This window comes from Mizuhopecten yessoensis, unplaced genomic scaffold (genome assembly GCF_002113885.1).
Source record: "Mizuhopecten yessoensis strain PY_sf001 unplaced genomic scaffold, ASM211388v2 scaffold8123, whole genome shotgun sequence".
NCBI classification, from domain to species: domain Eukaryota; kingdom Metazoa; phylum Mollusca; class Bivalvia; order Pectinida; family Pectinidae; genus Mizuhopecten; species Mizuhopecten yessoensis.
In genome coordinates, this window is record NW_018407390.1 from 124,342 (window position 1) to 136,374 (window position 12,033).

At 39.7% G+C, this 12,033-nt stretch overlaps 1 protein-coding gene across 1 annotated transcript in view; it reads right to left on the reverse strand.

Annotated features, from left to right (window-relative positions):
• LOC110455055 overlaps positions 1-12,033 on the reverse strand; it is a 92,296-nt gene that overhangs the window by 37,475 nt on the left and 42,788 nt on the right. The window contains exons 26-33 of the mRNA XM_021504972.1: positions 11,822-11,965; positions 8,338-8,416; positions 7,503-7,580; positions 5,827-5,937; positions 3,919-4,079; positions 3,014-3,088; positions 1,852-1,974; positions 62-787 (exon numbers count right to left, since the gene is read on the reverse strand). Coding sequence (XP_021360647.1) covers positions 62-787; positions 1,852-1,974; positions 3,014-3,088; positions 3,919-4,079; positions 5,827-5,937; positions 7,503-7,580; positions 8,338-8,416; positions 11,822-11,965 — 1,497 coding nt within the window. The remainder of the gene's footprint in view (positions 1-61; positions 788-1,851; positions 1,975-3,013; positions 3,089-3,918; positions 4,080-5,826; positions 5,938-7,502; positions 7,581-8,337; positions 8,417-11,821; positions 11,966-12,033) is intronic.

Sequence of the window (12,033 nt, forward strand, 5' to 3'; positions counted from 1 at the left end):
TGAAAATGCTTAAATCCCCATTCAATTTGATTTTTATTGAAATTTGTAAAGTACTACAAACCTCAACATCAGGCAATGCTGCCATCCAACGTTTGATTCCTCTCCCTTCCAGAAACGTCTCAAAGTAGGATCTGGAATGGAACTGTCTAGCTTTGTTTTTCATCCACATCACACCTGCAAGGGAAAGCTCTTTCAATTTCTGAAGTTTAGCAAAACTTTTTGGGAGTTTTGATAAGCAGTTTCCATTCATGTACAAGACATCTAGGATGGGCATGTCACCAATATTTTCAGGTAAACTTGTCAACAGGAGGTCATTGGCAATCAGTCTTCTCAGACCTGGCATCTCTACAAGCACAGGTGGAAGGACCTCCATTCTATTCTCACTGATGTCTATCCGACAGATCCTTTTACAGTTACTCAATGAGGCGGGCAGGTCAAGCAGGTTATTCTCTGCCAGATCCAAATAGTGTAAATTGACACACTGTCCTATTGTTTCTGGTAGTGAATCGAGAAAATTCTCACTGACATCAATTTTTAGTAGATGAGGAAGATTTAAGAACACTTCAGGCGGGATGGACGTCAAATGATTGTTGGGTAGTTTGATAGAAGTCATGAAGTTGGAATATCCCTGGAACAAATCGATAGGAATATCGGAGAGTTCCAGCCCGATCTGCCAACAAGCTGCATGTCCGGGACAGATGTACAGCATGCGACCAGGCACCATTGAACTCTCTATTGGCAAAAGGCCAGTTTTCTCTCCATTCTTTTCAACAGAAAGCTGAAGTTCCTGGAAAATACACAGAAAAAGAAGATTATAATCTCATGATATTGTAAATGACCTGTCACTGAAGTAGATCTGAAGTAAAGACGGCTAAAAAAATCTAGGTAGATTTTGCAGACAACATCTTCTGGTAGTGCAAGAGACAAAAAGCATTTTGAAGGATTTATAAATTTATTTCATCATTTTTAAGTAATTATTTTATCATTTTTAAGTAATTTATTTTATCGTTTTTAAGTTATTTATGTTAAGTTTTACAAATTTTCTCTGTCTTTCTGATGAAATTGAAGTCAGTCAAGATATGTAAACCATCCACTTTTTAACAATAAAAATTACTACTATTATTAATCATAAACAGTGCAATTATATCATGGTTCATGTTATCATATTTTCCTCATATTAGTAACCTTCAAACAATCATATTACCTTCACAATCACATTTTATTTATTGATATATAGACACTCCTGATATTCTTGTTTGAATTTTTATTTTTATCCTTTTATTTTGGTATAATGAAAATATGTCTATCCTTGCAAAAAGGAGCCACAAATATCTGTGTTTCCCAATGATCCACCATGATCTTTAAAAAGGAGCCACAAATATCTGTGTTTCCCAATGATCCACCATGACCTTTAAAAAGGAACCACAAATATCTGTTTCCTAATGATCCACCATGATCTTAAAAAAGGAGCCACACATATCTGTTTCCCAAAGATCCACCATGACCTTTATAAAGCAGCCACAAATATCTGTGTTTACCAATTATCCACCATGATCTTTAAAAAGAAGCCACAAATATCTATTTCCCAATGATCAACCATGATCTTAAAAAAGGAGCCACAAATATCTGTGTTTCCCAACGATCCACCATGACCTTTAAAACAGAGCCACAAATATCTGTTTCCCAATGATCCTCCATGATCTTTAAAAAGGAGTCACAATTATCTATGTTTCCCAATGATCCACCATGATCTTTAAACAGAGCCACAATGATTCACCATGATCTATCTCAGGGAAAAAACATGTTCTCTCATACAAAGGCTGTGTATGTTTACGGTCATTGGTCACTCACCAGAGCAATCTCATCAAATGTACTCCTCTTCTTAAACTTTGCCAAGCCAAAATGTTCCTTATCAAAACTTGACACCATGTAGATCGCAGCGATTCTGAGTACTTCCTGTAATCCTTTTCCAACCTATATTTAAATGAAAAAAGATATAAAAAATAAAATATCATTATTTATGCTATTGTGATAAATTAAACAAGAGACCTTTGGGCCTTAACAGTCACCTGAGTTATGATATTTTGTTTTAAACTAACACAAATATTAGATTTTCTCTCATTTCCCTGTGTGTAAGATAGAGCTGTCCAGGGTAAGAAAGGGGTGTAATTTTTTTTATCTTACACCCCATTTCACCCGATGTGACTTCACAATGGCTCAACGGTGACGTGACGTCACAAATTTGGAAATCTCCGATGCCGCAATGTGGAAAAGGCGACGTGATGAAATGAAAACCGTTTACGATATCCTTACCTTACACATTAGAAAGATGTTATTGAATTTTCTGTGCAAACTATGTTTGCAAATATTGGGTATGCTAAATCTGGCCAATAGATTCGTTTTCGTCTATGGAGCCCATGGGTAATAAATTCACAATTTTGACAAAGCACTTCAACACCCTTCCATGTATGAAGTGTATTTGTTTCCAGCAAACTGGGTTATAATTTAAATCAAATGAAAATAAACAAAATAGACCCAAAAGTATAATTTTCCTATATTAACTAAAGTAAACTTCGCCCCCTCAACAGGGACGAACGTGAAGCCCGGGGGTAATGGAATTCACAGCATAACTGGGTCTGAAGAAGAAGATTGTTGAATTTTAAGTCAATTTGACCCTTTTTGGCCCTGCCAACAGCCCCATACGGTGGGCCAGGCTCAAAATTTATATAGTGTCAAAATGTCATCTCAGGACCGTCGATGAATGTTGAGTTACGGCAAAAGGCGATTAGGATAGGTCACAGAGACTTTGTCTCAGGTGACCTAAAAATACAAACAAAAATCATTCCCTTGGAATATAAAGGCTAAATTTGTTTTAAACACAAACAGGAATTTTCAAGGAAGGCCAGATGAACGGACCATGGATGATGGGCAATTTGAATAGCCCACCATCTGATGATCTTGGGCTAAAACAACAGTACAACATTGCAGATATTTCCTTCAGATATAGACTCACCCTGATATTGTTGTATTTCTTGTCTGGATTTGATGCCAACTCCGGAAGCAACAGGTCATAGGGAGGTAAGTCCAGCTGTGTAAATAACATTACAGTGACATGTTCATATACAGATATTTTATAATATATGTTTACCCAAGCTACAAACACTAAGCTCACCCTTACAAGATAATTTTTAAGTTAACGTCACTCTGGGTGTATTATATATCATCAAGATAAGTACAAATGTGTATGATGCTGTTGTTTAATTTTATATGTCAACATCTGAACTCATAATAGGTATGATATCATTGATTTTTGTGTGCAGATCTGTATTGATGGCTATGATGTCACTGTTTTCTGTGTACACATCAGCAAAAAATGTGCATCTGATGCAATTGTTTTATTTAACTTCATGAGTGTCCTGTCATCAATTCCTGTATATATATAAACCTGTCAGTTTGATGTCTTTGGTTCCTGTGTAACTATACAAATGTCTTGATAGCAGCTGAGTTCGCTAGTTGCCATAGTTGTCAGTATAATGTGACCGGGTGGGGTGTCCTGCTGGGTGTCTTCGGCAGTATGTTTCAGTGAGGTAGCAGTATAAAGTCTGTATCAATTCCGCGCTATCACAAGGAGACAAACACGAACATATCGCACCCTCCCAAAACACACACGCATACACATGCATCTTGCACACAGGGGAGGCCGTCCTTAAATGACCATAGCTGTTGATTGGACTTTAAACAATACTAAACCAAACCAAACCAAACCAAACCTGTAGGTGTGATGTCAATGTTTCTTGTGTATATACTTGTGATTGTGATGTCAACATTTCTTGTGTACATATATACCTGTCAGTGTGATGTCAACGTTTCTTGTGTATATACCAGTGAGTGTGATATCAACATTTCTTGTGTACAAACCTGTGGGTAGTGTATCAGGAGGCAGTGCCAACCCCAGATAAGATGGGCACTAATCTTTGCAGCCTCTGAATCAAGGTTGTAGCCAGTTGCGTTTACGAGATGGATCAGGTTTATTCTCAGCCATTCGTCATGACTGTCCTCTGTCTCCATACCAGTGTTAGCTGTATACAAGATTGAAATAATCTCATATTCTAATTACAAAAATAAGAAAAATTATATTCTTACTACCATAATCTAGCTTTCAAAGCATCAATCTCAAACTACTGTTTCACTCATATAAACAACAGATGATAGTCATGGATCTTGGCAGCCAACATTGTATGGTCTTCATTTGATCTATTTGTACAGGTTTTCTCTTTTCTCTTATCGATTGGATTGATAGCCTTGTCAACAGTAAATGCATCTTGTGGTAAATTTTTATTTAAACTTTGTTTGGCTGAACTTGACAGTTTCCTTTCAAACATTAGGTCATTGTTTAGGCTGATAACTAAGATAGCTACATGTAAAATATATCTCTACAGAGATTTCCGTTTCATAACAGCCATAATTTTCGTCTGATCAGGTTACTTAAAGCTAAAAACAGAATATGCAAAACAAGTGAACAGGAAGAACTTACTTATCAATGAATTGACATATGACATTCGAAAATATCTGTCAAGTACATTTTGAGAAATTGTAATAACTAACTTGAATTGCCAAATCCAGGTTGGCTACCTGGTGCCATCGTGATTTTGTAATCTATCTTAAAATGGAACATGCACAAATAAAGACAAGGAAGAACCAACATCAGAAGTTTCAGAAAGATTTAGAATCAGATGTTTCCTGAGAATAAGCTCTGTAGAGAGGGTTATACTAACAGAGGGTTATACTAACAGAGGGTTATACTTACATCTGGTCATACACAGTGGTTGGTGTGTGTGTGTGTGTTTTCTGTAGAGAGGGTTATACTAACAGAGGGTTATACTTACAGAGGGTTATACACAGTAGTTGGTAGGTGTGTGTTTTCTGTATAGAGGTTTATACTAACATCTGGTCGTACACAGTGGTTTGTAGGTGTTTTTTTCTGTAGAGAGGGTTATACCTACATCTGGTCATACACAGTGGTTGGTAGGTGTGTGTTTTCTGTATAGAGGTTTATACTTACATCTGGTCATACACAGTGGTTGGTAGGTATGTGTTTACTGTATAGAGGGTTATACCTACATCTGGTCATACACAGTGGTTGGTAGGTGTGTGTTTTCTGTAGAGAGGGTTATACTTACATCTGGTCATACACAGTGGTTGGTAGGTGTTTGTTTTCTGTAGAGAGGGTTATACTTACATCTGGTCATACACAGTGGTTGGTGAGTGTGTGTTTACTGTAGAGAGGTTTATACTTACATCTGGTATACACAGTGGGTGGTAGGTGTATGCTTTCTGTAGAGAGGGTTATACTTACATCTGGTCATACACAATGGGTGCTAGGTGTATGCTTTCTGTAGAGAGGTTTATACTTACATCTGGTCATACACAGTGCTTGGTAGGTGTATGCTTTCTGTAGAGCGGGTTATACTTACATCTGGTCATACACAGTGGTTGGTGAGTGTGTGTTTACTGTAGAGAGGGTTATACTTACATCTGGTCATATACAGTGGGTGGTAGGTGTATGCTTTCTGTAGAGAGTGTTATACTTACATCTGGTCATATACAGTGGGTGGTAGGTGTATGCTTTCTATAGAGAGGTTTAAACTAACATCTGGTCATACACAGTGGTTGGTAGGTGTATGCTTTCTGTAGAGAGGTTTATACTAACATCTGATCATACACAGTGGGTGGTAGGTGTGCTTTCTGTAGAGATGGTTATACTTACATCTGGTCATACACAATGGGTGGTAGGTGTATGCTTTCTGTAGAGAGGGTTATACTTACATCTGGTCATACACAATGGGTGGTATGTCTGTTGACCTATCAGTGTCTGTAGGGAAGGGTATAACACATTTTTCCAGGTCACAGTGTCTGGTAATAACACGCCTGTAGAGCCTAGAATCACAATGAGGACATTTTACTTTACCAGGTTTCCGATTCATTATAAAGATGTGTTTATCTATAACCAGGTTAATAATGGATTCAACATTAACACTAATATGTTGCTGTTTTTATTCTCTCTAAGTGTCTGTAAGTGGGGTACTGGTTAAGTCACACATGTCTGCTATTACTCATATATAAGTTGTATGTGTGAAGTTTTTGGTGTTATTTGGTTTGGTTTGTTTGTTTTTTAAGGTCTATTTACAGCTATGGTCATTCAAGGACGTGCCAGGTTTTGGTGGTGGAGGAAAACAAACTTGACTTCCCAGAGAAAAACCACTGACCTACAGCCAGTACCTGGCGACTGCCCCACCTTAGTTTTGAACCCGCAACCCAGAGGTGGATGGCTAGTGGTAACAGAATGTCAGACGCCTTAACCACTTGGCCAGTACCGCGGCCCCCTTTTCGGTTGGCAAAGGTTCTTATATTTTCTGTTCACCAAACATAAATGTCTGACGTTGTTGGTATAATTCATTATCTATGGTGTTTTCAAAATGTCTGTAAGTTAAATAACTAATAAATACAAATTAAACTTTGTTCAATGTCATTTATAAATGTTGTAGTAAAGTTTTTTTTATTTCTCTGTGTCTGAGTAATTGGAGTGATAGGACTAATAATGCTATTTTATATTGTTGTGTCTGATGTAATCTAAAACATTATTTCAATTGTATCCATACTTGTAATCAATGTATGGAAGCTGACCAATAGGCGGCGATGACTGGGTCATGAGATGAATGAATTTGTGGCTATTTTTAGCACGTACCCTATATAAGTAAGTACAGACTTGACTTTTTGAAAATGTCTGTATTTTGACACAATTTACTTTATACCCACTACCTCCTCTTCTGACCTCTTTCTTCTAAGAATTGTTAAGTACAATTTTACAAAAAATGTTAACGATAAAATTTCAAAGAATATAAATGTCATTTATATATAAAAATGGCCCATGAAGAGTTCTTGTTTCCTGTAAATTTTTCAAGTGTAACAAGCTTGCTGTGCTGACAATTATTTGTGTAATAGGAGTGGAAAAATGCACAGCCAAACCAAGGTTCGAACCTGGGACCTTCCGAACTCTAGATAGACACTCTACCAATTGAGCTACCTGGTCGCCAACTATCGACACAATCCAGTTCCACTTCATCCCTCCCTCCTTTTTCTAAGTCTTTGTCCTCGAAGACAACACTATTTACAACCAGGGTTCTGGTATCCCTTTGTCAAGTATTCACCAAGTACTCGGAACAAGGGTTGGTCACGGCACCAGATATAATAGAAGCGGAAAAATGAACGGCCAGACCGGGGCTTGAATCCGGGACCCTCAGAACTCTAGATGGACACTACCAATTGAGCTACCTGGTTGGTGACGATCTGAACTTAATGGTATTAACTCATTCAACCCTGAAATTTCATAATGAACTATTCCGAGCTTTGAATTGGAAAAGTTGAAATGTGTCTTCTGGGGTGAATGAGTTAAGGTCCACTTGTGTTTACAGTTGTTCTTCTACAAGTGTCTGTGATCTTACCAGTAAAGTCAACAACATGGTTCTTGAACAGCATGTTTTCCACAGTGGGGTACATGATGGACATCTGCCTCTCTATTACTATAAAATGTTAAAAGGTACAAAATCAATATACAGCATTATACCCGCACAGTGACTAAGGTGTTTATTTTAAATACTGAATGGCACATTAAAACCTATCATGACCCTTTTAATGCTCCAGAGATATTTGCAATAAATAATGGAAGTTATCAAGCATATCTGACACTAATTTTTTCAGTAGGTTTGCATTTATAAAGTGCATAGTAATTAATTACCATTAAATCAGATCAAACTTACACCTTATTTCATTATATATTAAAATCATAGAGACATCCTGTCATTTTTAATTTGCACAGAGCTTTTTTTATTCTTTTCATAATCCTTTATTCTCTGACCTCGGAGAGGCATTACATTTTCAGCATTGACAATGATGATTACATGACAGTCCAGGAGTATATGTACATTTCATCAATACTGCTATCATTACTAAATGGTTTGAAGATAATTAATCATAGGGTTTTAATATATCTAGTTTTCACATACTTATATATCCGGCAATAAGCCCAGGGGGGGGGCTGCACACAAATTCTGAGTTAAATAATGGTTATTAATTAGGATATCACAATGGAAGATGATGTTGCAAATCATTGCTACCACAATTAAGAGATTGACCAAAATATGCATGAAAGGAGTCACCCAATTGAATTCCCAAAAATGTTTAAAACTGCTATCAGGTTTAAGCAATGAGTCGGGGGTGATGAAACCTATAGTGGTTGTGGAAGAAAAGTTCCGTTAGGCTATACAGATTGCGGGATACCTGTGGGGAAGGGACCACAACACTTCAGTACTCCATCTTGGAACACATCCTCCTTTGTTGTATCAATCTCCTCCATTCTCTGTCAATTAAAAAGGCAAACGACATTATGAGATGTAACTTTTCATTGTTTTTTATTCAGAGAGTAATACATCAAACACGTTATAACCAATCATTACTGCAAGAGATATAATACTGGTTGAGACAGTACTTACCATGAGGTTGGGTGTAACACCCAACCTCATGGTGAGTTCTGTCACACACAACCTCATCGTGAGTACTGTCACACCCATGCAGCCTCATAGTGAGTTCTGTAACACCCAACCTCAGGGTGTGACAGTACTCACTAGGAGGTTTGGTGTGACAGAACTCACCATGAGGTTGTATGTGACAAAGCTCACTATAAAGTTGGGTGTTACAGAACTCACTATAAGGTTGGGTGTTGAAGAACGCACTATGAGGTTTGAGTGTGACAGAACTCATCGTGAGGTTTGGTGTGACATTACTCACTAGGAGGTTTGGCGTGACAGAACTCACCATGAGGTTGTATGTGACAAAGCTCACTATAAAGTTGGGTGTTACAGAACTCACTATAAGGTTGGGTGTTACAGAACTCACTATGAGGTTTGAGTGTGACAGAACTCATCGTGAGGTTTGGTGTGACAGTACTCACCAGGAGGTTTGGTGTGACAGTACTCACCATGCAGTTGGGTGTGACAGTACTCACCATGAGGTTTGGTGTGACAGTACTCACCAGGAGGTTTGGTGTGACAGTACTCACCATGCTGTTTGGTGTGACATAACTCACTATGAGGTTTGGTGTGACAGTACTCACAATAAGGTTTGGTGTGACAGTAATCATCATGAGGTTTGGTGTAATATTACTTACTATAAGGTTGGGTGTGACAGAACCCACTCACTATGAGATTGGGCGTTACAGTACTCACAATGAGGCTCAGTGTTACAGAACTCACTATGAGGTTGGGTGTTACTGTACTCACCAGGAGGTTTGGTGTGACAGTACTCACCAGGAGGTTTGGTGTGACAGTACTCACCAGGAGGTTTGGTGTGACAGTACTCACTATGAGGTTGGGTGTTACAGAACTCACCATGAGGTTGGGTGTTACAGAACTCAACATGAGGTTGGGTGTTACAGTACTCACTACGAGGCTGAGTGTTACAGAACTCACTATGAGGTTGGGTGTTACAGTACTCACCATGAGGTTGGGTGTTACAGAACTCACTAAGAGGTTGGGTGTTTCAGTACTCACAATGAGGCTCGGTGTTACAGTATTCACCATGAGGTTGGGTGTTACAAAACTCAGTATGAGGTTGGGTGTTTCAGTACTCACTAAGAGGCTGGGTGTTACAGTACTCACTATGAGGTTGGGTGTTACAGAACTCACTATGAGGTTGGGTGTTACTGCACTCACCAGGAGATTTGGTGTGATAGTACTCACCAGGAGGTTTGGTGTGACAGTACTCACCATGAGGTTGGGTGTTACAGAACTCACCATGAGGTTTGGTGTGACAGTACTCACCAGGTTTGGTGTGACAGTACTCACCATGCAGTTGGGTGTGACATAACTCACTATGAGGTTTTGTGTGAGAGTACTCACAATGAGGCTCGGTGCTACAGAACTCACTATGAGGTTGGGTGTTACTGTACTCACCATGAGGTTTGGTGTGACAGTACTCACCATGAGGTTTGGTGTGACAGAACTCACTATGAGGTTTGGTGTGACAGTACTCACAATGAGGTTTGGTGTGACAGTACTCACCATGAGGTTGGGTGTGACAGTACTCACCATGAGGTTGGGTGTTACAGTACTCACAATGAGGCTCAGTGTTACAGAACTCACTATGCGGTTGGGCGTTACTGCACTCACCAGGCGGTTTGGTGTGACAGTTCTCACCATGAGGCTGGGTGGGACAGTACTCACCATGCAGTTGGGGGTTACAGAACTCACCATGGGGCTGGGTGTGACAGTACTTACTATGAGGCTGGGTGTCACAGTACTCACCATGAGGGTTGGTGTGACAGTACTCCCCCGGTTTGGTGTGACAGTTCTCACCATGAGGCTGGGTGGGACAGTACTCACCATGCAGTTGGGTGTTACAGAACTCACCATGAGGTTTGGTGTGACAGAAGTCACTATGAGGTTTGTTGTTACAGAACTCAACATGAGGTTGGGTGTTACAGAACGCATTATTACCCAATAGTCTATATAAATTATAACTAGTCATTTTTGACTGTTTCTGGTTTTTTGTCCAATTTCGGCTGTAGGGGTGAAACAGTCAAAACTGTTTTTCCGGTCAGAGCGAACTGTTACCCGGCGCGAATGCGATGCGCAGAAATCTCCCCTTGAGAGCCCCCTTCAAGCGTTTCGCTGACCGCGACTCAGTGTTTAAGCAATGGCACCATTCCATTCAGCATTGATACTAATATTTATTTGGTAATAAAACAATTGTTTCATGGCTATTTGGGGAGCAGTCAAAACTATCGCGGCCTCGGGCAAACAGTCCCCCAGGGCTTCCCCCTCCCGGGGGATGATAGTTTTGACTTTTCCCCAAATAGCCATGAAACAATTGTATACTATGAGGTTGGGTGTTTCAGTACTCACCATGAGGTTGAATGTTACAAAACTCACTATGAGTCTTGGTGTTTCAGTACTCACTATGAGGTTGGGTGTTTCAGTACTCACCATGAGGGTGGGTGTTTCAGTACTCACTATGAGGTTGGGTGTTACAGTACTCACCATGAGGCGTGGTGTTTCAGTACTCACTATGAGGTTGGGCGTTTCAGTACTCACCATGAGGTTAGGTGTTTCAGTACTCACCATGAGGTTGGGTGTTTCAGTACTCACCATGAGGGTGGGTGTTTCAGTACTCACTATGAGGTTGGGGGTTTCAGTACTCACCATGAGGTTGGGTGTTACAGAACTCACTATGAGACTGGGTGTGATATTACTCACCATGAGGTTGGGTGTTACAGTACTCACCATGAGGCTTGGTGTTTCAGTACTCACTATGAGGCTGGGTGTGATATTACTCACCATGAGGTCGGGTGTTACAGTACTCACCATGAGGCTTGGTGTTTCAGTACTCACCATGAGGTTGGATGTTACAGAACTCACTATGAGACTGGGTGTGATATTACTCACCATGAGGTTGGGTGTTACAGTACTCACAATGAGGCTTGGTGTTACAGAACTCACTATGAGGTTGGGTGTTACAGTACTCACCATGAGGCTTGGTGTTTCAGTACTCACTATGAGGCTTGGTGTTTCAGTACTCACCATGAGGCTTGGTGTTTCAGTACTCACCATGAGGTTGGGTGTTACAGAACTCACTATGAGGTTGGGTGTTTCAGTACTCACCATGAGGTTGGGTGTGACAGTACTCACCATGAGGTTGGGTGTTACAGAACTCACCATGAGACTGGGTGTGATATTACTCACATGAGGTTTGGTGTGACAGTACTCACCATTAGGTTTGGTGTATATATGAGGATGTTTCCGGGTTTGTTTGGGGTGATGGTAACAGTAGCATTACTGTCTGTATGCTTCATCCAGAAGATCATCTCTGAATTTCTGCTGATCTTCAGCACCTGGGTCATGATGCCACCTGTCTGTCAAGATCAAGAAATTTGTAATTATCATAATTGTGTCTTAATTATATTATTTCCACTTTGACAGG